The sequence below is a fragment of the Leiobunum rupestre genome, chromosome 6, assembly GCF_980474605.1.
Source record: "Leiobunum rupestre chromosome 6, qqLeiRupe1.1.hap1, whole genome shotgun sequence".
NCBI lineage: Eukaryota > Metazoa > Arthropoda > Arachnida > Opiliones > Sclerosomatidae > Leiobunum > Leiobunum rupestre.
The window spans coordinates 64607326-64634450 of record NC_143389.1 but is presented as its reverse complement, the minus strand read 5'-3'; the positions used below and the strand labels follow the sequence as shown (position 1 = coordinate 64634450).

At 34.6% G+C, this 27125-nt stretch overlaps 1 protein-coding gene across 1 annotated transcript; it reads right to left on the bottom strand.

Annotated features, from left to right (window-relative positions):
* Positions 1-684: 684 nt before the first annotated feature.
* Positions 685-23788, bottom strand: LOC149942976 (uncharacterized). The gene is made up of 12 exons (XM_090178632.1): positions 23572-23788; positions 22131-22866; positions 20481-21464; positions 18508-18649; positions 16847-17073; positions 16106-16294; positions 15679-15887; positions 15536-15615; positions 15308-15452; positions 14096-14268; positions 12572-12659; positions 685-923 (listed from the first exon to the last, which is right to left on the bottom strand). The coding sequence occupies exons 2-12, from the start codon at positions 22800-22802 to the stop codon at positions 851-853; spliced, it is 2982 nt and encodes a 993-aa protein (XP_090034758.1). The 5' UTR covers positions 22803-22866; positions 23572-23788; the 3' UTR covers positions 685-850.
* Between the last annotated feature and the right edge of the window lie 3337 nt (positions 23789-27125).

Genomic DNA, 27125 nt, shown 5'->3' with positions numbered 1-27125 from the left:
ATTTGTAACTGCGTTGACATTTTCAAAGACCTTAATCATTATTAAATTCAGTAGTACACGTAGCCTACTTCTAATGAAATAATGCACTTTTGATACTAATTTATCAAATCTCAAAAAAACAAATGGGTAATAACTGAAAACAATTTGGATCAAGGCAGAATACAGGACTTCACTTTTAAGGTTGTTTGTGTTTTGATGGCCGATTTCTGAAGGCCCATAACTATGAAACGAAACACTTTAGGACCCATGTTCATTAGACATTTTCAATTCAGTAGGACCCAAAGAATACGCCCTATAATTTATGACAGTCTCCCGTAACACCCTGTATATTCCATTTGGAAAGGAAATAATTATGACCCATATCTTACAAAATCAAAAGTCTAGTTATGCAATTTCTAGTTTACATCCCTGGACTAAACCCTATAGAAACGAAAGATTATGCAAGATAACACAAAATTTTCTTTTATATTTCCACCTTATTGACAGATGACGACTAAGTATTTTTCATATAAAATACCAATTGTCTGCTAGCTGTCGCTTGCTATTTACTGGAAAATATATCAGTCTAGTTATGGCATATGAAAAAAATTCTTGATTACATCATAAATTTTAAATTCTCTAATTTATAAATAACATTTAGGATACAATTTTCATTTGATTAAACAACATGTAACAACTTTTACAAATATAACTTTCATTTATCACAAAATAAATGGGAATTTTTAATTTTTTCACACCAGAAAAAAATCGGACATCATGCCAAAAATACTATTAAATATATATTTCAATAAATACTTTTCTGGATACCAGTTACTATAGGTTAGGACAATTTATGGGAACTTGGTCTTCTTTAATTTTTCTGCAAAAGCTCTTGTGCACACAACATTTCAATTATTACGTCTAAAAGTTGATACAACAAATTCCTAAAAAACAATAACCCAAATTTAAAAAAATTGTTATTAATAACAACTTATATAACGCATGGTACTGGAAACTAAAAGAGTTTGCCAAAAGCTGTTGTTCATTTACTGCTCATGAGTGTTTGAAATTAGTTTTCATGTTCCATTTTATATTTCTGAATGAGTGGTCTAAGAACATTCACTCCCAAGAGCAGTTAATGGAAAACACAATCGATGACCTTTGCTTATAAGATAAAATAAATTAATAATCATATAACTGATTATTCGAAAATTTATATAAATATTGAGTATGGCTCACTTATGCCCCCATTTTAAGCAAGTGTTGAAGTTAATTATAAAAACACTCATAAGTCATCAATACTAGTATTTTAGACAGCCTGGACTGTGTTACATTTCCTATGATAAAAGTTAAGTTAAGTTAACTGAACCCAACTGTCAAATATACTTAAAGGAATATTTCATAAATTTAATTTTTAAGCTCAGAAATAATAATCTTTTCCAATAAAAAAGTAGATTAATACCACATGCGGTTCTCTAGAGTGAAGGATTCAATCAATCCCAAGTGCACTTTTTATTCACAGGGTAAGGTAACCAACCACTGCGTACTTATTCCATAGTTAGTAGTAATCTTAAAATTTTCCCTGAAAATCACCAATAATCTCCACCAAGGTAGAATCTAAAATTTACTTAAAAACATCAGTGTGCACATAGTTTCCAACAAGATCCTTATCATCCTCTAGATCTAATCGTGTCCATTAACTTGACCCCCTCAGTAACGTAATTTTTTTTTTAATTATTACCTATAAACGAAGTGCACTCACCTTGCACCACAAAAATTAAAGCTTGCACCACTACGAGGCGGACGGTACTGGTAAAACTAAATGGGGGGCCAACTTAATGACCAGCCCCCAAGATTTAATATACACTTCGGATTTCAGCTTTAATTGCACCCCTCTTGCACCACTAAAATTAAACCTTGCACCGTTATAGTTACAGAGTTAAAAGAGAAACAAACTGGGGGCTAACTTAATGGTTAGCCCCCCAGGTAACCAAACACAAAACAAACACGCTTTCCTATACGCACTCGGCTTGCACCACCTTGCACCGTCAAAATTAGAGCTTGCAACGCTTTCATTTCAAAATTAGAAAATTTTAGTAAATGGGGGGCTAACTTATGTTCCATTCCGCATTGCTATTTGACAGCTCTGTTTGACATTCTTCTATAATGACCCCAACCCACTTTTCAAAGCTATCCGTATTAACGTCACCAGAACCTTCCTGTCCTTGGGTATTAATTAAACTGTCTTCAGTTTCATTGTCCAGATTTTCCGATATAGTCTTCTTGACAGAATCTTCTACTAAATCGGTGGCCAATCTTTTCGTTAACCAGTCGTTTCTAACTTCGGAGGTTTCACTGCTTAACTCCTTGTGTTTCAGAAAGAGCCACAGTTATAACTGCTTTTAATAAACTACGCATGTCGTCCAACTGAGAACATTATAGAATTTGGCCCATAGCCCTTAAATAAAATGGTCTGGTTCTTCTAATATTCTTCTTTAAACTGGGCCAGTTCGAAATCAACTTAACTGTGTGCGCAACTTCACAACGCACAAAAAATGTTGGTAATTTCACGTCCTTTTTATGTAAAACAAATAAATCGAAGCATCGTGCTAAGTAGGTATTCAGCGATGTTGTATCACTAAACGTTCGGCAGACTGCCGATAACAACGCTAATAACATATCTGTAACTACGGTCTTGGGCGAAATTCCTCCTGATCTAATCCAAATATTTAACCAGTAGGTTACAACGTCAGAATTATGCGACTCGGACAACATTTGTACACTCTGTGTGATTTTGGCACTTATTTGCGTTTATCTCAATAAACTATGAATGACAGTAAGTTGAAACCAATTTTATTTTTAATATTTTACTAATATCTTTCATACATATATCTTGATTCACGTGTTGCATTTCCATATCCGCCGGAAACGCCAAATATCGTTTTTGACAACTTTTTTAATAATGATGTTACGCCCCTGAAACGTGCATTTTTGGATTCCAAGGGGTTGATTCATATATAGAAAGTGTCATTGTTATCCGGCTACGTCGAACGGCTGCTAAGATATGGCCTATCGAACATTCGGGTCTCATTCGGAAAATTCTAAAATGCTCGAGGCGACCGCGAAATAATATCTTATTGTTGAGGAAAAAAACAACTTTCGTCGTTTCATTGCGGGTAACACAATAAGCATATATATATTGATTTAACGAGTTGTTGGAATGCTGTGGATATATGCCGGATTAATAATATTGATTAATTAGGCATTTTAGAAATTTCCGAATGAGACCCGAATGTTCGATAGGCCATATCTTAGCAGCCATTCGACGTAGCCGGAAAACAATGACACTTTCTAAATATGAATTGACCCTTGTGAATCCAAAAATGCAGGTTTCAGGGGCGTAACATCATTATTAAAAAAGTTGTTAAAAACGATATTTGGCGTTTCCGGCGGATATGGAAATGCTACACGTGAATCAAGACATAGGTATGAAAGATATTAGTAAAATATAAAAAATAAAATTGGTTTCAACTTGCTATCATTCATAGTTTTTGAGATAATTGCAAATAAGTGCCAAAATCCCAACGGCCGAAGACTTATTTAACAGTGTACCACTGGGTACTCCCTGATTCCAAAAAATGACCACTTTTCTCCCCTGAAGGCCACTGAATTTTCTTAACTAGACTACCAGTAGCATCTATTGCCAATTGCGATTTGGCAGTTGAGCAGTACTTTTGGTAAACATGGATTTGAGCGGCAGATCAAAAATTACTTCGAATGGTCGAAAACAAAGTTCTCTTATTATTCCTTTGAACTGGCGATGAACCATCATAATGTTCAATGCGACAACATGATCTCGATTTAGTCGCGTCTTTTTTAAAGCACCATGTTTAGCTCCTCTAAGTACGTTACTCGAAGGAAAATCTCTGGGTTCGTTATCTCCAAATTCCATCATGGCATTGGCTTTAGTTATTCAAAGAGCGCTCAGAGCTACACCCCTTCCAACCATATCGTCTCTTTCCTTGCCAAACCAGATAACAGACTCTTCTTTGTAGGGTCGTGTTCAACGTTAAAGTTACCCATAATTTTGCATATTACTTCAACATCAAAGTCAATTATTGGTTCATTGACAATTTTTCCATACAGCTTTGACCAAATATTTTAGCCAATACTTTGTCTGACCTGCTCCGCTTGGCTCGTTTGAAGGCGATTAGACAGGGCAATTTAGTTTCTTTAATAAAATGGCGATACACGACGTGCGTCCAGCTTCCTTTCTTGAACACTAAGTAAGATCTGGATTGTTGTGATGTGATTTTTCATTCATTTCTCTTATAAATTACGTTTTCTTGTAGCATAGTCTTGTACTCATCTGCCGAGATTGTCAAACTAAAATTTATCGTTTCTTCCATCAGTATTTCCCTGCTTTGAGGTTTGTGCTATTTTTAGATAAAAACAAACAAAGAATTGGGCGATTCTTCGCTACTTCTTCGCGATTGAGTTCTATTGTACTATAATAATTAGTCCTTGGCATAAATCGAGTGTGTTATACCTCCATGTATAAAATGGGAACTGACTGGCAACCCTGTTTCCCCTTAACTAAGATCGGCTGCTGTAACGCGTGTGCCGTGTGGCTTGCCACTTCCCTAGTTGAATCAGTGATGATAACTTGTAAATAAATTAGCTCTTAATAAATTAACTTCGTTTAATATCAGTTTAGTTGTTGTTCTTCAATAAACCCTAACATGTGGTAACAGTCAGCGTGGTTGACATATTCATGGGCCAGATTTACAGAACCATGTCGTTTGGCCAAGGCTTAAGATGCAATAGATAAAACGTGCTCTTCTTTGTACGACGTCAGTTCGAGAACAAGATGGCGGATGGAAATGCTGTATTAATGGTGGGGCAAGTGGCTAAATTGAATTCACTAAATTATCACACATGGAAGTATGATATGCAACTGATACTCAGAGGGCAAGGCCTTTGGGAGATTGCCACAGGAATAGAAACATGCCCGGTAGCTACTATAGAAAGCACTAATAGGGAAATAGAAGCCATAAGACAGTATAAATTGCGAGAATCAAAGGCCTATTCCATCATTGCATCTGGGGTGATTGAAGACTTGAGAAGTATAATAACCGAATCAACGACAGCGAGTAATCTGTGGACAACACTCGAAAACGTGTTTGAACCTAAAACTCGAGCACGAATATCAACATTACTTAACGAATTCTATGGCATCAAATATATAGAAGGAGAGAGTATGCCTGTATTTATTGGTCGTGTATACCATTTGAAAAAACAGTTGGAAAACGCGGGGAAGACTATAGCAGATCAAGATATTGCGTATAAATTTATCGGGACACTACCCTCATCATACGAGTCATTGGTTGCTAATATTTACCAACTGGACGACTCGAGGTTCAAACCGGAGCCGATTAAACAAATGCTGCTAGCACAATTTGGAAGGCAAACTCAGAAAGCAATGAATTATGATAATACCTCTGACGCCTATATGGCACGATCATCTAATAAAGGCAAGATGGACGATAAGACCGATCAAACAAAAGAGGATCAACAACTTCAACCAAGAGGGTTTGCAGGAACATGTTACAATTGTAATCGGGCTGGATATTGATCTTCAGACTGCAGAAGTCGGAGACAACAAAGCAGAGGAAGGATGCGAGGAGGGTCGAGAGGTGGAACAAGAGGAAGTTCACGTGGAGGATCGTCGAAACCGCAGACTGGCGCCTATTATGCTTCAGCACATTGTACTTTCACGGATACTAATGACTGGATTATGGACTCTGCGGCCACAAAGCATTTCTGTAACCAGAGAGAGTGGTTTTTCACTTACACACCACTCAGTGCGCAGATTACGGTAGGGGAAGGAAAGTCACAGGCGGAAGGCAGAGGAGACATTTGGATACAAATGACCAATGCAGGACGTAATATTATCTGTCTAAAGGACGTTATCTATACACCAGGGATGGGACGAAATTTAATGTCGCAACGCCTAATGGACCAGGCAGGTTATACTGGTGTCACTAAGGATTCGAAATTTACGGCATATTTTCCAAATGGAACTTTTGCGTTTGAGGCTCCGTTATCAACTGATAACTTCTACACTGTTCACGCAAGGATTCTACGATGTGGACTGAAGGATGCAATATTGGACTGTGATGGCGGTTCCAGAGCAATACTACCCGAGGCATATCAGGCAGAGCAAGGTAGACCTGACAAATGGAACCTGACTATTTGGCATCAACGGATGGGGCATCTGAATGAGTCTGACCTGAAATATATGGCCTCACACTCAATGTTGAGAGGGTTGATACCCTTAAAGGGTGATTTAGACCATTGCATTTCATGTGAATTGGCAAAGAGCACCAAACAGTCACACAAACCAATCCAAGAAATACGGAGCAAAGACATACTGGATCTAGTCCATTCCGATGTGTGGGGTCCTTCACCAGTCGCCTCGCTAGGGGGAGCCCGATACTATATCACATTTATCGACGATAAAAGTCGATATTTACATGTATATCCAATGAGAAGGAAAAGTGAAGCTTTACATATGTTTAAGAGGTACAAGACGCAGGTTGAGCGAGAGACCGGAAAACAGATTAAGGCAATAAGGACAGATAATGGTCTTGAATATTGTTCAAGATAATTCAACGAATATTGCAATGCTGATGGCATAAAACATGAGCAAACCAACACCTATTCCCCAGCCATGAATGGAGTGGCAGAAAGGATAAATAGAACCCTTTTGAATATGGTCAGAGTTTCTCAATGATGAAAGATTATCCGCAAATCTATGGGCTGAACTGGTTCGTACCGCTGCTTTTGTTAAAAATCATTCTAAACATTCCAAATTACTAAACACTGTACCACTCGAAATATGGATGAAACGTAAACCAAGTGCATCCCACCTTAGAAGAATAGGAAGTTTGGCATTCGTCCATATTCCTCGGCAGAAGAGATATAATAAATTTCAGCAACGTGCAAAACTGGGTGTGGTTGTTGGTTATGCTAACAATACGAAGGGGCATAGGATTTGGTATCCACTAGACAATGACGTGGTCGAAACAATGCACGTTACTTTCGATGAAACCAAACTGGGAGTTGAAAATATTCCACATTATAGGATCAACGAAGATGCATCCACTTTAGTGTGGACAATACTAAATGAAGAAATGCCACATATATCAGGAGATGAACCTGAACCAGAGGTGACTTTGCCTGAACCATTGCCAAGTCAATCTACGGTTTTGAACCTACCGGAGGGATTTAAAAGAGAAGTAGTCATTCGTCAGAGTGGAGCCACTCAAGGGCAAGCAGACATCTATTACTTTGATCCTAATGGCCATCGTTTGAGGTCCAAACCAGAGGTCCAGCGGTACTTGCAAGAGAATAATATCGAGTGTGATATAAATGCATTTGATTTTTCAAAGAAATCATTAGCAGCCTCCTTAATGACCATATTAACTACCGACCAGAATATAGAACAGGAACCTCTTGAGGCATATTGCACAGATATCAATATTCCGAAAACCTACCAGGAAGCTATAATCTCGGATCAAAGAGAAAGATGGCTAGAAGCAATGAAGGATGAAGTAGATACACTAAACAGCCGAGATGTAGCAGAGATAGTAACAAAACCTCATGATAAAAAGATCATAGGTTGTCGCTGGGTGTATGCGATTAAATACGATAGTGAAGGGAATGTTGTACGCTACCGTGCACGGCTTGTAGCTCAAGGATCTACCCAAGTTGAAGGCATTGACTACGATGAGACATTTTATCCCGTTGTAAGTTTCGGTTTAATTCGTTTATTTATTGCCATATTCGTAATGACCCTTGGGTGGGTGCATGAACACCTCGACGTAAAAAATGCATATTTATATGGGAAGCTCGATCATGACATATATATGAAACAAATTCCAGGATTTGACACAGCTGATTCATCCAAGTGCTTGAGACTTAAGAAATCTCTATATGGACTGCCACAGAGCGGGCGTCAGTGGTATTTAGAGTTAGACCAAAGCTTCGGGATACTTGGATTTCATAAACTTGCAGGTACAAACTGCGTTTATTTTTTACCATATAAAGCAATCGTCCTAGTTTATGTTGATGATTTGGTGGTGTTGGCGAAAGATAGCACCATATTAGGCAATATTTACCACATATTGTCCTCCCGATATACAATGAAGACACTAGGACCCATTAAGAAGCTATTAGGAGTGGAATTTGCTGTACAATCTGATGGTAGTCTTAAATTGCACCAGGAATCATATATCAAACGTATCATTGAGAGGTTTGATCTACGAGCTGATCTAAAAGTCTATTTACCTATAAATCCGTCAGAGAGGCTCAGTAGGAAGGACAGCCCTACCACTACAGAAGAGAAACAGGAAATGGAGAACGTACCGTATAAGTCCCTGATTGGCTGTCTTCTATTTATGGCACAAAGAACTAGACCGGATATTCTGTTTGGCGTAACTGCTTTATCACAGTTTAGTAGCAATCCAGGCAAAAGCATTGGGAGTTATTTCGCCGACTAGCATGTTATGTATCAACCACCGCTACCTACGGATTGGTTTATCATCAAGAACAGATATCGGATTTTGTTATCTATAGTGACAGTGACTGGGGGTCTGATCAGGACACAAGAATATCTCAAAGCGGATATACAGTATTTTATGGCTCCTCATTAGTATCCTGGCGGTCAGTTAAACAAAAATCTATATCGCTATCATCCATGGAAGCCGAGTACTATGCAATTTCAGAAGCCACGAAAGAACTAATATGGTTTCTACCCATTCTCGAGGAATTAAAACCATTTAATGTATCTATAACCCAACCTAAAGTATTTTATACTAAAAAAAACATTGAAAATCAAAGATCAAAGCACATAGATATGCGGTATCATTTTGTGATGAGGGTCTCTTTACATTGAAATACGTTGAATCAAAAAGAAATGCGGCGGATATACTAACCAAGATTTTAGTGAAACATAATTTCATACATAACGTCGAATTACTAAATGTAAAGGGTTAACTGCTAATATTTTGTCAATAATATGTACTTAATAATATTAATATTGTGATTGTATTTATGTCAAAGAGGGGGAGTATTGTACTATAATAATTAGTCCTTGGCATAAATCGAGTGTGTTATACCTCCATGTATAAAATGGGAACTGACTGGAAACCCTGTTTCCCCTTAACTAAGATCGGCTGCTGTAACGCGTGTGGCTTGCCACTTCCCTAGTTGAATCAGTGATGATAACTTGTAAATAAATTAGCTCTTAATAAATTAACTTCGTTTAATATCAGTTTAGTTGTTGTTCTTCAATAAACCCTAACAAGTTCCTTTTTCCTCCGTTTCATCTTTTTTACTACTAAATCCGAGTTTCCCAAATATTATTATAATTTTTGTGTACGTGCGTAAATATTGCGTTGGCGCTCATTTCTCCTCCTAGCTCCTTCGAAATCTTCTTCCACACAGATTTGGATTTCCCGGGGCAAACATCCGAACTCAATATTTCATCTGTATGTGCAATTATTGCACTTGTAATAATATCTGCTCGAGGGGCCTGCCACTTAAGTAAAAAATTTACACCAGATTTTTGATTACCACAGATTTCCTTTGATTTCAAAAGATTTCGTTGATTCTCGAATATTTTCCGATTACAAAAAAAATCTGTGATTTAAAAAATTTTTACAAAGATTTTCGTATGATTTTTGTTTTACCTTGATTTCCCGTGATTTTTTTGATTTTCAACAATTTCTTTAGTTTATAAATAATCTTTAATTTTTTAGATTTTTATTAAAGATTACTGATTGTTTTTCATCTAAACCGCATGATTTCTTCGATTTTGGTCGTATTTCGAAATATTCTTAGATTTCTTTTGATTTTTTAAATTTCGGAAATATTTGATTTTTTTTCAAATGTCTTAAAGGGCTTCTATATCTAAGCTAATTGATTTTTAACGATTTTCAATTTCTATATGTATATTTTTTAATACTTTTTCATTATTCTTATTCTTACCAATGATTAGTCGCTCTTACCTTTCATTTCATTACCTTGGTTTACTTGTGATTTTTTAGCTTAGTGTCAACCGAGTGTCACCACGACAATCCAAATTTTGTGTCCCAATATCTTATGTGCGCCAAAATATTAACATAATGACGCGTGCTAGTGGAAACCAAGCTTTATACTCTCCACGAAATTAATTCTACAGGTCTAAAATTTTCTCATAAAATATCACAAGCTAATAATTGTTACAAATTTTAATCTTGATTGAAATTTTAATAAGAATTGGTACAAAACTTGTAAAGTAGTCTTAAACAAGTTTAGCTTAATTACTGCCGATTGTTTAACCAAATTACTTTAAACTATTATTTGCTAAATGGTCAATTTAATAGCGAAAAATATATTTGTCTCATTTAACCATTTGGTTTAATTTCTCCAATGTGGTTTTACTAACGAACAAATCGTTTCCCATAATTTCGGGACGATTAATAGTATACGCGTATATCATAAAATACGTAACCTTGAATTTCTGCGTTACGTAAAATACAACTAGATTCCCAAGAGAACCAGTTACACGCTACACCGATACCCTTCGCATTTTTAGATGGAGGCTTAGTGGGCACTGAGTTCAAAGTATATTCTCTGGATATTGCAACACCCTTTCAGTAGGAAAAATGTAGTACGAGTCCAATTAGCACATTTTTTCGGTTTTCATTTCAAAATATTGCCCATTCGGAAACGTTTAATATTTTTTCTTTGCGGAATGGTTCTAAAAGGGGAAAATTGGACGTGCAACTGCCAACTGGATTTTTTATTATTAACAATATTTGATGTATCTGCTTTTTGCGTCATTCGCTTTAAACGATCACTACTTAGTTTTTGATCTCTTGTACTTAACAGCCAGCATAACGAAGATTTAGGAATGATAATGTTCTTACCCTTATCTCGAGACTAATACAAAATATATAGCCCATTCCCGCTATAAGAAAGAATCTAAACAAAGCTACTGCGCTCCTCTTTTAGTATTATATCCCACCTGCCCGAGTTCCTGCGTTTGGCTCGGTTTGGCTTACTTAACCGGACAATAGTTGAAGAAAAACTTGGTCAAGAAAGAATGCGGCTTACTGGTATTTCCCTAGCTATTTCCATTTCTCGAGTTGGAAGCCAACAATAGCGAACAAAAAGAGATAGTGTCTAAGCCACTTGAACAAACTAAGGCGAGGTCGGTGGGTCGAGGGGTAGGTAAAAAAAAATTTCGTATTACTATTGATTTTTTGGATTATTTTGGATTTTTCATGATTTTTTTGATTTTTCCAGATTATTCTAGATTATTTTCATTATTTGGGATTTTTTTAGATTTTTTTTAAACTGGTAAGATTTTTTAAATCACTTACGATTTTTTTTTGATTACACTTGATTTTTTCGAGATTTTTTGATTTTATTTTGCCTTTCTAAAGATTTTTTGATTATTTTGGATTTTCACGATTATTTCGTATTTCTACCGATTTCTGAATTTTTTTATGGATTTCGTGATTTTTAGTAATCCGATTATCGTTTTTTTTTTAAATGTACACCTGATTTCTCAAGTGACAGACCCCTCGTATCTGCTCTTTAGTCTTTTTCTTAAAAACCATTTTAACCAATATAAGAACTATAACATCTAGACATTTAACGCGGTATATAAAGTCCCAAAAAATAAAACTGTGGAAACTGAATTATTGACACTTGAAAGTTAAAACTTCGTGTTGACGCGTTGAAGATGACCTATGTCCATTTTTAGAAGGTAGGTACCGTATGTTCAGTTACAATATCGTTGAGCTTATAAGAACCATACCCTTCACGTGTCCCCTCTTTCGGTAATTATCTTTGTATAGGACCGTATGTTTGTTTCGTTTTTGGTCACCTGGGGGGCTAACCATTAAGTTAGCCCCCCATTTACTACAATTTTCTAATTTTGAAATGAAAGCGGTGCAAGCTCTAATTTTGATGGTGCAAGGTGGTGCAAGCCGAGTGCGTATAGAAACGCGTGTTTGTTTCGTTTTTGGTTACCGGGGGGGCTTACCATTAAGTTAGCCCCCCAGTGTTTCTCTTGTAACTCCGTAACTATAACGGTGCAAGGTCTAATTTTATTGGTGCAAGAGGGGTGCAATTTATTTAAGCTGAAATCCGAAGTGTATGTTAAACCTGGGGGCTGGTCATTAAGTTGGCCCCCCATTTAGTTTTACCAGTACCGTCCGCCTCAGTGGTGCAAGCTTTAATTTTTGTGGTGCAAGGTCGTGCATGCTGAGTGCAATTCGTTTATAGGTAATAATTAAAAATTCGCGTTACTGGGGGGTCAAGTTAATGGACCCGATATAACCTCATCATAAGCCAATAGAATATCCGATTAAATCTTATAATTCAAGAAAATTTTTACATGAACTTTGTTATTTTTGTTTTTAGAATTTTCAACCAATGCCCATGTCCAAAGACTGGTTTCATATAAAGTGCTGAATTAATTATTGCCATTTTTTAAATATATAAAGCAGTGACATGTAAACATAAAAATACTCACCGATTATATGATTGACTAAGTAAGGATTCTAGTATTATTTCTATATTTTCATGTAAAATTTCTTCTCCAACTATTCGTTTAATAATTCCTAGAAAAAGTATATAACATTAATTTAATGAAGTCCGATGAATTGATCATTGATGGAACTGAATATTGATGGGCCAATAGTGAACTCTATGCAACTTTATTTAAGCTTTAATCCTATTGGATTAAACGGTGAATAACAAGTAAAACCCATGGAAAACCACTTGTCAACATAGCAAAATATTAACTGAGACAACTGTCATTTTTTAAGAAACACTTTGATAATTTAAAAGTTACTGAGAGCTTTAAATCATACATGTATCTTATAATTTTATTTGGTTAGCCTACACAATAATTAATTTGTAGCCTTTCTTAAGTAATATGGCTAGGCTTGACTTAAAAGAAGTGTAAAGTAGGATTTGGATTAATTAATTTAACATTTTTAAAGCCAGGAGTGCTGTTGATTGACTTTAAAGAAGGAAACCGATTCATTTCCAGTTGAATATTTTCAACATTAGCTTCTGGGAAACTCCTACCATACGATACCCAAGTGTAGATTTAAAGTAATGCAAAATGGGGATTTCAATTACATCGCTCCCCCTCAATTACTAACCCAATTTTTAAAGCATAAACATAATTACAAAAGTTTGCTGGTGCCTATACTTCCCAATGCTACAGATTTACTGGTTTGTTCATTCCTGTTTTGTATTAAAACGTAGACAGATGGCGGCAGAGTTTCCATCGAGTGGCAAAAAATTAATAAGCCTGCTACTTTTATACTGTTGAGCTTCATTTCCTCCTTAACTTTTACAAAGCGAGTAACATTCATTAGATTAACGCTGCCATTGATACATGCACTTTCAGAAATTATAGGTCACTTTTGATTTATGTTATACAATAAACATTTACCAATACATGCATGGATTTTTTTTATGAGTTCTATTAACTCTTTCTGTGGAAACAAGCGGCAAGTATAAAATTTAATGAAGAACTTCATAATCACATTGTTCTTTTTGAAATAACATCCTATTACTGTCCAATGGGTCATTCCAAATTAGCGTAATTAGAGTGTATTCAGGTTAACAGAATATGTGTTTAGCTCCTGTTTGCTTAGAGTTTCTTGGAAAAAACCACAACCTTTCATCATGTAATCTTTCATAGTAAAATGGGAAAACACTCCAATAGGCTCTTGCTTCGTGGAGGTGGAGAATACCTTCCAGAAATCATATAAGCAGAGGCTATAGTTTAGACCACATTTTCTGTGAACCTGAATATATTCTTGGTAAAATATATAAAGTACCCAATTAATTTAAAATACTTAAGTTTGGAGTCTTTTCTATATTTTTCTTAATTGAAATATTATATAGTATAATGAAGATAATTCAAAATATAAATTTATAACATTTTGACACCTAAAGTTTGCCCTAATACTGAATAAGACTAAATGTGGCTTAAATATTACAAAGGAAAACAACACAAAATGTTAAAAAAAAACTGTACCTGGAACATTTTCTTTTAATGCTCCTATTGCAGCTATCCTACATGCTTTTAAATGTTCATATTGCCTTCGAGTAGTGACAGGTTCTGATGGCCACAAAGTTTCATGTAATTTATGCAAACACAATGCCCAAGGTTCATTTTTTGTAAGATGATTCAACTGCTTTTGAATCCAACTAAAATAAAAACAATGCCAATTTGTTTAAAAAAAAGAATTACAAAACTACTTACTATTATAAAGGTTTTGATACATTTGAATTATATTTCACTATGTAATTAATTTCGTAAGCATATATTTTTGTTTAAATTTTCAATAATCAGTCTAAATAAACCCTCTATTGGACCCATGGTGACATCTGGAATTGAGGTATTGCACTAAGAATTCTAACTAGTCCCCCAATGGCTTACTGCAGTAAGGTGGGTAGACCCGACCCACCAACTTTGGCTTGAGCGTGGAAATATCTAGTTGGATTTGATCAGCGCTAGAAACCTGTACCAATCCAGTTTTGCAAGCTCAAGCTAAGGTTCAAGCGATCGTGGAGACTAAAATTATTGTAGCTGGAGCGTGTATTATAAATCATTCATGGAAACCCAGCTTTAAACAACTACTAGCTTATCTCAAATAGTCTTGATTACTGGTTAAATAATGAATTTGATGCCAACATAAAAAAAATTAATTTTGAAAAGTATAAGTATGAAACCTAAAACTATAAATAAAAAAACTGGCACTCTACCAAAGCAGTAGGGAAAGAGAGAATATCTACATACATACGAAATGTCTTTACTATTTAGCCATATACATACTTTTAAGAACACGAGATGCCATAGTGCAGGATGACCATAGAAAACTAGCAAAAATGTTATGGGAAATTTGCAGACAATTGATAGGAATTTATAAAATTTTTTGGGGGTTCAAATCCCCCAAAAGGAAACTTTGCTTATCAATTTCAAGGGTGGGGGGGGGGTTGAAAATCGTAAGTTAGTTTTAGGCCTGAAAGGGGTCGAAAGTTAGAAACCCCAAAAATAAAATACCTTCGCACGCTGCTCATATTTGGGGGAAATAGGTTTTGAAGTAACACGTAACAAGAAATCACTCTTTGCACTGTTGTTTCTCCTTTTATCAATAGAGTGGTAGCAAGAAACCTCATTATGTTGCGCTTTAAATAAATTGAATTGCCTAAAGTCTATAGGTCCATGAAATTATGTTTCACTAACTTTTGTAAAAGGTCTCCAAATAGTACTTTGAACGCAATAGTTGCATAATCGTCAGAAAGAGAATTAATTGGAAGCAATGCAATAATTACAATATCAATGAGGGTATTTGCCAATGGAATATCATACTGAAATGTCCTTTGTACATCTAAAGTAATAATGAAAAGAAAATAAATATGGAGGTAAATTCAAATACTCAATGTTAAAAAAACCATTCACTAAATTTCTTACTTTTGAATTTAATTGATTTGAATGCAGTCATTAATTCTTCAGACTTTTGCTCAATTGAGTCACAGCCATCGCCTTGAACTCTAAAATTAAAAATAAATAATGTTAAGAGTAAATTAAGAAAGGAAAATAAATAGTATCCTTGCCTAGGTCCTACTGGAGGGTCACAGAGCATAAATAAATCAGCAGCTTTTCTTTTCCAAGTAGGCTGTCCCTCAGAACCAAGATCACTAGGAATGCTTCCTGTAGCATAGTCTAATAGATTGCTTGGAGATTGCGCTCTGGATTCTTCCGGTGAGGAAGGATTTGTATTGCCTTTTAGGTAATTATTTATATCTTCCTCCAAAAATGAAACCTTTAAACAACAATATAAATTTGATTAGCTGTTCATATTCGCAGAGGTTTTTGACAAGAGGGGGGAAGAAGGTATAGCTATTTATAGCCAAGGATTTAACTTTAAGAGACAAATTATTTTTATGAACAATATTTCATTAGCATATACATGATTTTGATACATTTCATAACTAATTCTTTTAGTTTCATGAATACAGAGTTTGAAAATTAATTTCTTACCCTGTTACAAAGAAGGTGAACAGTTGGTATTTTGACTTTAGGCTTGGTTTTTCCAAAAGGTGGAAGAAGAGAGCGAGATGAACCAGGGCTCTTATCTGAAGTTGAACTAGGACTAATTTCACCAGATTCTAATACATCTGGCACTAGAGGTAGAGCCGTCTTGATTAAATCAAAAGCTGAACCCATCATCTGCAATTTGAGAAGTTAAAATTAAATTCCTCATTCACATTAGCTACATAAAAAGCCAATAAGCAGATTTGATCATTGTAGCTTATTTAGTTTCCATCAATATTTATATTGGGCCACCATAGAAAAATAGTTTATAAGGTTATGGAGCAATTGAAACTATTAAATTATAATAAATAAAAAACACAAACATAGAGGAAAATAGGTGATTTCGAAAAAGATCAGTGGTCACATAATTTGGTTTCTTTCTGTCATATTTGAGAGCGCGTTTCTTGTTTATTTTCAATGCACTTGATATATCTACTAGCATATCAAGAGCGCACATCCAAAGGATAAACTCCTTTATACATGTATTTGTCAAATATATTTCAGAATCACCTATTTGTTGAAATTTTACAATTAAAATTTTTTATGTTCATAGTTAAAACAAATGCCTAGCCATTTAAAGAGTTATCTCTAACTATATTAAAAAAAAAGTTAACATTTGAGCCAAATATATTTTGCAAAATATTATTATATTGTTGGTTTAAAGTAATAAAATTGCTTCATACTTACTTTGGCAAGAATTCTTTGAACTGGAAAATCAGATGCATTTTTTACAAAAGCAATTCTCGGATCTCCTTTAAAGCCCAAAAATTCATGAAGATCTGGATTATTTTTAATGACTTCCCTTGAGCACAAAGTTTGCAAATACTTTTCCAGAAATACCCTCCTTTTCTCTATGTTTCTTTTGTCTTTGGGTGATATTGTCATTGACAGCCATTTGCTTGGACCTTCAATACCTATGAAATGAGTAACAAACATTATTTGTTTTTTTAAGTCAATATGCTAAAGAACATAAAATCTCATTAGGCTATAGCCCATAAATCCCGAAAGAGAAAATACAAACACACTCCGAGGAGCGACACTACTCCTCTCTGCCCACGGACGCTTCACCCCGGGAGTCTCCATTCCTCACACTGTTAATTTTGTTATTTTTATAGCAACAGAAATGTAGATGATAGAAAAATTTAGACAACTTTATAATATTTAGAGGTCTTGTTTACATCAAAGACTAAGTTAATTCTTATTGTATGAAAATATAAAAAAGGATCCAATGTTTAATCGCGGAGTACGAAAGTGCCAACTTTAAAAAAATTAAAAACAAGGGTACTGTAACCGCCGGAAGTTTCACCCTAGTTTCCATCAGCCTAGGCCTAAGCAAATGGTAAGGTTTTTTACCATTGACAGCTTGACATTCCTATATCCTATGAGACCAGAACAATCTCTGTTTACACATTCTTATTTACCTATTATTATTTTAATGTTCCTACTTATTACTTATTGGCATAGGCTTATATTGAACTGAGCTTAGTTAGCTAAACTTTAGCAGTCGACGTTAGTGACGTCATGGACGTCATGTTTTAGGTAGACGTCACTTAGAGCACGTCTCTCATGACATCGTTAAATTATCTTTTTTACACCTTTTGGCTGTATGCCCATTGTGGCAGCATATAAAGGGAGGTTAGCTAGGATTTAGGGAGATTGATAGTGATGATGCTGTTGGAGTAGGTTGATTAGGTAGATTAGGTAGTTAGTAGGAGATATCATTATTTAGTTGTAAATAAAAGTATATTTTGTAATGTTAGGTTAAAATTATTATATGTTAGAAAGAGTTAGTGTATTGTTGACTTGTCATAATCCCGCCATTCTTCACTCTTACGGAGGAAGTCAGTAATTATTACTTTAAAATTAGTGCTATGCTATGTCTGCTGCACAATGGTAACGAAGGGTATGATGTTTTGTGTTTTGTTACTCTTTCATCTTAAATTTATTATTGTATTTAATTGAAGAAATGTTACTTTTTGATTATTGTTATTGCTACCACTACCTAAATCACCTCAAATAAATAATGATTGGAACTTCTTTGGTGCTGTCGTAAATTGTAATGCTCTCTCACTCTCACGCACTAACGTGGTTAGGGAACAATCGAACTAGGTTGTAACTGGGGAAAATATATCGGTTACAGTACAGAAATTATTATACTCTTGAGGGTTAAATTAGCAAATTGATCCTTAGACTTGCAAATTGTGTCTTACGCTATAAGAATTTCATGATCATCTCAACTAGCTGGGGAGCTAGACAAAGGAAGGGGTACCCAGCTAGTATTTAGTATGCAAGTGATCCATTTTAATAAGAAATTAGTGAAACAGACCAGAGCAATTTCAAAGATGTACCTTTCATATATTTTTTAAACTCAGGTGACTCTAGTTTTGATTGTAAAGCAATAAATTCTTTGAATCTTCTTTCAGCTTGACCAGTTTTATCAACAAGTTCTATTTCTCCATCTTCATTCTCTTCGGATTTCAAATATTCATACTGAAATACAATATAGAAACACCAATATTAAAGTTAAGTAATTGTATTACAACTTCCTTGTAATATGTTACAAATTAGACAGCTGTATAAATGCTACATAAGTAAAATTGATCAACTATGACACATAAGCCACAAAAATATTTAAAAAAAAATGGTTTTTAAAATTACATATCAATAAGGAGATTCAAAATCAAGTTCTGCAATAAATCTGCAACAATAATAATAATAATCAGCTAGGCTAATACCCAAGGCACCACCCTAGGCCCAAGTCATCTAGCAACTTTTATTGCCTTTAATTTAGGGGCTCGTTATTATAGATTTAAAATTTTCAGTCATTAGACCAAATGATCTGATAATCAGATAATCTGAGGTTTTATATAAATCAAAAACAATTCAATATTTTCAGACCATTTCAGAACATTTATTTGAAAACTGTTGAGATGAAATGAATACTTCTTTCTTAATTTACTAGTATTTTTTAATGGAGATCATTCATAAATCTGGGAGGATAAGGGAGTCGTAAATTACGCGCTCATTTTGTCTAAGCAGGGGAACCGAGACTCCAGGGGGCTGACAAGAGGGGTAAAATTAAGGAGGACTCTACTAGTGATGTAAAAAACCCGGGTATTTAAAACGCAGGGTAAATACCTTAGGTACTTACCCGGGTAAATACCCAAAATACATAAATACCCAGGTGTTTATAAACACCATTAATTTCTTTGTTATTTTTTTTAATTTATTCAATTAAGAGTACGGTAATTGAAAAACCCACAAACACATCAAGTTATTCTCATATTAAATTTTAATTATTGTTTCTTACTTTTTTTGCAAGTTTTACATAGTAACAATAACATATGAGATAACTATTAAATATCATTTATTCCTTTTCTGGACGATCATTTGAAAGTTCAGTCTCTGCTGCCCCTGGCTCTCCTCAGACTCCTCATCATGACTATTTTATTAGCAGGCCTAACACTAACAGTAACGTGAGCAAATAAGGATTTTATTCATTTCATTTGGGCCATTAAAACATTTCCTGATATGTTTTGTCATTTTGTTGACATTAGAATGTTTGTACTCCTAAGAGTAATATTTGAATACAACACCTTAATTTTATCTTTGAATAACTCCCAGGCTAGAAATAATATAGACTAAAATAAAACTGCATTTAAAAAATGTAGTTTGCCCAAATTGCCCTACCTAATAAGCCCAAACAAAGCAAAAAATGTAGACAAGGAGGATAACAGATAGTACCACTCGACCCTATACTAACTGATGCCCCAATTATAGAAACCCTAGTTTTGGGTATTAACCCGGGTATGGGGTAAATACCCGGGTAAATACCTATTTAAAAATACCCTACCCACTGGGTATTTACCCGACTTACATCACTAGACTCTACACAGGAAAAGTAAGAGTTAGGTCTGGGTTGCTCTATTTTTGGGATCAGCCTGTGAAATGTGCATGTATCAGTCACTGCTGACAGAAGCAAGAATTAAATTGTTATCAATAAGGAAGTTTAGGTAGCAGCTCTGGGGAGATGCAATTACACGACAAATATCCAGGTTTTTAGATATTTTTCTGCTAGCTATCACCACTAGCTCTGCCAAGGCTTAAGTATGAAGGCTATAGCCTAATTTTCATTTCAGTTGGGTAGGGCTAACAAATCAACTTCAGGGGTCAATAAGGGATTCTTGAAGTCAGCTTGCTTTCCTTTTTTTTATCAGCTAGGCTAATACCCAAGGCACCACCTTGAGAGTCATAACAATTTTTGATAAATTTTCTTTATTGCAGTTAATTCTAAAATTGAACTTGAGGGTGCGTAACTTACTTTTATGGTGTACAAAATATATATTTTGTTTCTTGGATCCAACTGTTCCTTAGTACCAACAATTCTAACATTCTGAAAAGGCTGGAAAATTATTTCAGTTACTTCCTCGGCCTCTTCAATATCTACTGATTTAGGCAACTCATCAAATTTCTTAAGAGAAACATCTTCATCATGAATACCAGCACACAAAATTTGAGCACTAGGTGAATTTTGGAAGACATTTTGTTCATCAGGCATTAACCCACTTCCACTAAATGAATTTATTTCATTCATGCTAAATGAGCATTTAAGCTTAGATTGTGACCTCTTTTTTGGAAGACAGTCAAATACTGGACTGGGAACTGATTTGCAATTGGACAGCGTTTTGTACGCTTTAGGATGGAGAACAGGAAAAAGGCTGTATGGGGGTAGCGATTTAAAATCAGGGCTGTACTCTTCACTATTGGGCTCTGGTGCAAAACTTGTAGTGGCAATTCTTAAGTCAGGTTTTCGAGAGGCATTCTGTTGACCTTTACTAATCGATGTTACATTTAATTGTTGAAAACTTCTGCCAAAGTCCATGAAATTAGATTTTATTAAGTTGCCTTTTCCTATACCATCTAAAGAGTCAAGTGAAAAAGACTTAGATCTACTAAGCCTAATGGAATGATTTTTCTTTGAATCACGGTCAGATACATCTCCAGTTGAAGCTCTCTTTAGTAATTCTTCACAGCGAGAAACTTCTAATTCTTCTTTGGAATGTGTAGAGTAATCAAAATCAGTTTTTCCTAACAAATACGCAATTGACCACATGATCCAACATGGATCGGTTAGAAGATTGACCAGAGGAACCAAAACTTGCTTTAGTAAAATATCAGATATTGTTGTTTTTGATAGCTGACAGCGCAGTATTTTTGACGGTATAGCCATATCCACAAGTATTTCACATACATTCATCAAATACATTATTTCAGATTTTTGGTCCCTCATAGCAGGATGACTTAGCTAAAATAAAAATAATTACATATACATTACATATTTCACATTATCAGTACATAAGACTTATAATTAAAGGAAAAAATTGTCTCAACATAATCATTCTTTCTACGGATAATTAATACATTATTGGCTAAACATAACAATATAATTGTGCAAAAGCTAAAACTAACCTATAGATTTTATAAAATTTTGGTAAAATATGGGCACTGACTTAAAAAATATAACTAATTTAGAATCTAGGAGCAAAAAAACACACCCTACTAATGGATAACCTCGTTAGTATTTTTACACACTGAAGTACATATGTTCAGGTTTTGGCAAACTGGAGGTCATCAGCGCGATCTTACAAAAAAAGGACTGAGACCAACATTATGATATTAATTTGAAAACCCATTAAACACTGAAAAATTAAACTTTCCATGTCCAAATAAGACTAAACCCAAAAGAGTTGTACAAAAATTAAAATTGGAAAATTTGATCTTTTGCCTTCTGTATTTCGTAAAAACAAAATTATCCAGAAATCTGTTATATCTTAATATTAGGCTAGGATCATAAGCGGTCACCATCCATAGAATGTTGACACAGTGGAAGTTATTAGTTATGAAATTTTGATTTTTTGGCTTATGGTCTATTGTGTGGGGTGTGTTGTAGAATACAAAAAAGTATACATACTGATGGATTTGTACTGTTATTGATGACCGAATTCATTTTTCTTTGAAATGGTGGCTTGAAATTATACAGATGATTAAAAATTATAGTAAGAAGTTGATTGGCCAGTTGATTTATATTAAGTCTTGATATTCTATAAAGGGCTGCAGAAAAAGCATCCTCCAAAACTTCTTCCATTTCTTTAGGAAAGCTATCATTTTGACTCAAATGAGAATGCCAAGATTTGATGTAATGATCTGATATGTTACGTATAAATGTTTTAAATTCATCTGATGCCAGTGGTTCTTTGCGAATACTACAATGATTTCTTGTAGAATCACTAAATGTGTAATCCTTGTATGGTTCATGACCATCTTCATTCAAAAAAATTGTTGGTTGAGGTTCCGATTTAACTTTTTCTGTCTTTCTAATGTATTTATAAAGCATTAAAACCCAAGGCAAAAGGTAACCACTGGAATAAGTTACAACTCTCCTTCTACGATAGCTTGGATACCTTAATGGCGCTCTTCTAAATTTATCTGCCAGTCCAATAAGCCAAGACTTTAATAGCTTTGCTACCCAAAAATATGCCAGAAAAGCGCATATGGCAGCTCCAAGTAGTGGAGAGTAACTGTCAGCAACCATCACAGAAAAGATAACTATTATAAGAAAAGCAACTTGAATTTTTAAAATCATGGTTTTTATGTTTTGTCTTTTTCATTGCAAGTGAATTGAACCAATATGATGATGGGCTCCAAGACTGAAATTAAAACACGAAAATAAATATATCAGTAAAACCACATTTTCCAAATATTTTTTGCAATCTTGAACATGAAATAGTAAGCTCTTTGTTACCAGTATGAATGTGTCATATGAGACTATGATTATATCTTAGTGGGTAGGCTATTTTTACTAAAAGAAAAGTTCAAAGGTATAATGGTCATAGCCAGAGTTGAGCATTTTGGGTAGTAGAGTTTTTGAAAAAAATCAAATGTGTGTTAACCTATAATTTGTTACCATAGTGGTAGATTATGGTAATAAACTGAATTATCATAGAGCTCTGAAAATTGATATGCATTCCTTGCAATCTTACTCTTAAGTATTTTATACAATTTTTATAACCAATAAAATTAATGATATTTTAATTATATTATTAGCTGATAATTATTATTATTCATTATTAAAATTAATTATGGATCTCAATAACCTAAAATATAATAATTCACCATATAGAAAAATCAACTAAATTAAAAAAAATATTCGAACCAAAAATAACTGTTGAATACTGATGGAAAATGAGGGCACACAATTCCCTTGTATTTTTAGAAAACGATGAATTTTATTACTTTTAATGGATAGACCTACCCTTTATTTTACACATAGTTATATGATACATATATTTATGATTTAAACTGATTTTACCTTGGCCTAGTGGGAATCTCTAGGGAGCTAAAATAAAACTTACTTTCGGGCAAAAGCGCCACTCTTAAGCCAAGGATGATCCTTAATCAAATTTTGTTCATTGAAATATTACATCTTAGTGACCTTACACGATATATTAAAATAACGTTTGCTATGGTTGGCTTTATGGTAATGAATTTACCATTAGAATTTATTACTTTAAATGTAATTATTACAAGGCTTAGAATGTAAACAATTTCAAGATCGTTGTCTGCTAATTTCAATACATCGTCTGCAAGCCTGCAGTTGCTGAGCATATTCAGTGGGGTTAGAAATAAGGAATATAAAATCTTGGCCGTGACTAATCGACCAGCACGAAAAGCTCGTTCATTACCTTAGTGGTGGTATTATCATAAGTATCATAATACATGTACGTATGGTACTAAAATATTTTCGTTAATGTTATAGCTTTTTTCTTTGGGCTACTCTGGGTGTGCTCAGAAAAATGTTACGTGTACCATTGGGCTATCAGGGGCAGATCCCGATCATCCCGAAGAATATCGCGTTTTATATGGATGATCTCAACAGCTCTCAGAGCGCTCGTGTTGAGTTTTAAGTTTTTAACACATCACTGGTAATCTCAAAGTAGCTCGTGATGAGATTCGGGTATTTTACTGCCGACTCGCTCCCACAAGAAAAATCAGAAAGTTGATTTGAAAAACTTGATAACTTGACGAATAAACAGACCTGAAGTGGGTCTTAACATTTCTTCATGGCCAATGGCTGATGTTATTTCTACGGCCCGTTTTGGTTCGCCATTGAAACCTAGTTAGGTAGCGGCTAAAGCAAATTTAATAATAATAATTAAATTTAAAAAAAAATTGCATCGTTTGTTTATATATTGATAAGTTATTTGAGAAAAAACGTTCTTATGTCTCTTAATACGGGTAAAAGAGGCCCAAAAAGGGTTCTTCAGCGGCAAAATTTGTCCCAACTTGCAATGTGGCCTAAAAATTCCAGTTTGGTGTCTGTTTTGAGGGTCTGATAAGTCCGCAGCGATGCGGGATGGACAACTTGGTTTTGGTTGGGGGGGGGGGGGGTGAAGGGGCCGTTACCCCCGAAATTTGTGTACAACGAATTGTACCATGATTGGTGTTTGTACTGAATTACCTGGTTTTTTCTCTAATATGCAAAAGAAAATCCAAAAATTTTAAATTTAGACATTGGTTATAGTTCATGTTGAAGGAGTGCCGAATCGAATGAGACCAACCGTTAGTCCGTAGGATATGAGTTATAACGAAATATGTGCGGAACATAATTCGTGCTTTTTATAAAAAGTTCTAAAATTGGCATTTACACCCCCAATGTACCACTAAGTGCTATGCTGAATCGAATGAGACCAACAGCAAGTCGTCCGTAGGATGAATCGTTTCCGAGCTATATCGGAATTCACATGAGAAAATTGTCATTTAATCCTCCCACAGTGTCTGTAAATATTTTTCTTATTTTTAACAGTATTGTTTTCGAATAATGTTTGCTACCAGAAGCATGCTAAAAGCATGGGTGTTTGATTGCCACAGCTCTGTACCTGTTTTTTAAACATCTCTTCTTAAATTCTTGTAGCAAACATTTAACAATACTGTTAAAATAAATTAAAAAATAAGAAAAAATATTTTCAGACACTGTGGGAGGATTAAATGTCAATTTTCTAATGTAAAGTCCGTTATAGCTCGGAAACGACTCATATCCTACGGACTAACGGTTGGTCTCATCAAAAATATATATAAAAACCATAAAGTGGACCTCTAAGGAAAAATGAGAAACCCCCTCAATCACCCCAGAGCTGCGTCCCCCATTCGGGGAGAAGAGGAGGGGATGTTAGTTCGCCGCCGCGGAGGGTTAAATTCGCGCATTTTTACACAAGGTACATGCGTTAGTTGGCAAAATTTAAATAGTTCCAAAAAATCTCAAACGTTTTCGTTGTGAAATTTCCAAAGTGATAGATTCAAATTGATTTTTAAACATATTAACGGAAAACCATTAGATTTAGTGGCGTTAATAGAAAATTACGAAGATGAAGACTTTTTTATCATTGATAAATCCGGAAACCTAGTATCGCGATTCTCGTGAAACTATTTTCCGACATCGCGTGACGTAGAACGATGACGTATGTAGCTCTAAGGCGATTGGTTTTGGAATAAAGAGGGAGAATGACACCCCCAGTCGTTTCTCATTTTACAAGGCTATTGTAGGGGAAGGTAGCGAAGGGCCGTAGAGGTCCACTTTATGGTTTTTATATATATTTTTGGTCTCATTCGATTCGGCACTAAACAATACGTAAGATCCGAAAGTATGGTCGGTCCTGGCCAAATTCGTGATATTTTCATGCAAATTTAAACGAAAAGTCGTCCAAATTTCATGAAAATATCGTCGAAATTTTAACGAAAGGTCAGCCAATTTATTTGGGAATTTCATACAAATTTAAACAAAAAGTCCCCCAGCTTTGGTTATAATAGCATCCAAATGTAAACGAAAAGTCCTCCAATTTTGATGGAAATTTTATACAAAATAGTCGTTCATTTTTGGTCCATTATACACCCAATTCTTAGAGGTGTGCAAATACCATTTTTTGGTTATCGAATCGAATATCAAATATTTTTTTCGAGGCACGTCAAATACCAAATCGAACATTTAAAACGTGAAATAATTTGGTCGAATATTTTAGGGCAAACATCCAAGCCAGTTAACTGATCAAATAAATAATAGTATTTCGAATATCAAATTATTCAACTTATTTGGTTTTCAAATAACCAAATAGTTTGCATATTTGTAAAAAAAAATAAAAAAATAATTGAAATCACGGCAGTATTTTCAAATATGTAAAAAATAATTGAACTCACAGGACGTTTTAGTTGCAGATTGCATGCAAAATAACATAATAATTTAATTTTTGCCTTTTGCTAAAATATGGGCTTCTTAATACTAAAATGTTAAGAATTTAATTCAATAATTTAATAAATTCTTGACTTATCATTCAAATAAATAGACAAAATGCACTTTTTTACCCACAAAGTTACTTAAACCTTTCTCCCGGTTTTGTTTAGACTTGGTTTTAGTTTTACTTCGTTATTCTAGAAAATTTCTAAACAAAAAACAGTGCACGCCAGTAGGTGCTAGAATAAACAATTAAACAGCTTCTGCCTTTCGCTAAGAAGTTTTAATATACAGAGTATGGACGCGTTAGGTAGCTCTTTATATGGTCCTGGCCGCTGTGGCCTAAAGAGTTGTCAGAAATAAGGACTAGTTTGAAATTTTTATTGATGGCCTTGAAACTCAACAAATTAGAAAAAGACCCGTGGTTTTTCGACCAGTTGCAAACTATTTGAAGATATCAAATTCTTTTTCCCTCCATTTTCGAATATTCGACTATTTGATCCGAAAAAACGAATATTCGCGAACTTTTCCAAGTTTAAGCTATATTCGATTCGACGAGTCGAATATTCGATTTGGTATTCGATCGAATTATTTGGTCTCATCAAATACTTTGCACACCCCTTCGTCCAATAACCTTGGAATATTCTTTCCCATTTTGTCTTATTATTAGTATAATTTGACTAA

Coding starts and splice junctions, on each gene's coding strand:
- LOC149942976 (XM_090178632.1), bottom strand. CDS start 22,802: ATGATTTTAAAAATTCAAGTTGCTTTTCTTATAATAGTTATCTTTTCT. Junction 16,295..16,846: donor TTCAAAGAATTCTTGCCAAA/GTAAGTATGAAG, acceptor CTCAAATTGCAG/ATGATGGGTTCAGCTTTTGA. Junction 15,616..15,678: donor GACCCTCCAGTAGGACCTAG/GCAAGGATACTA, acceptor TTTTAATTTTAG/AGTTCAAGGCGATGGCTGTG.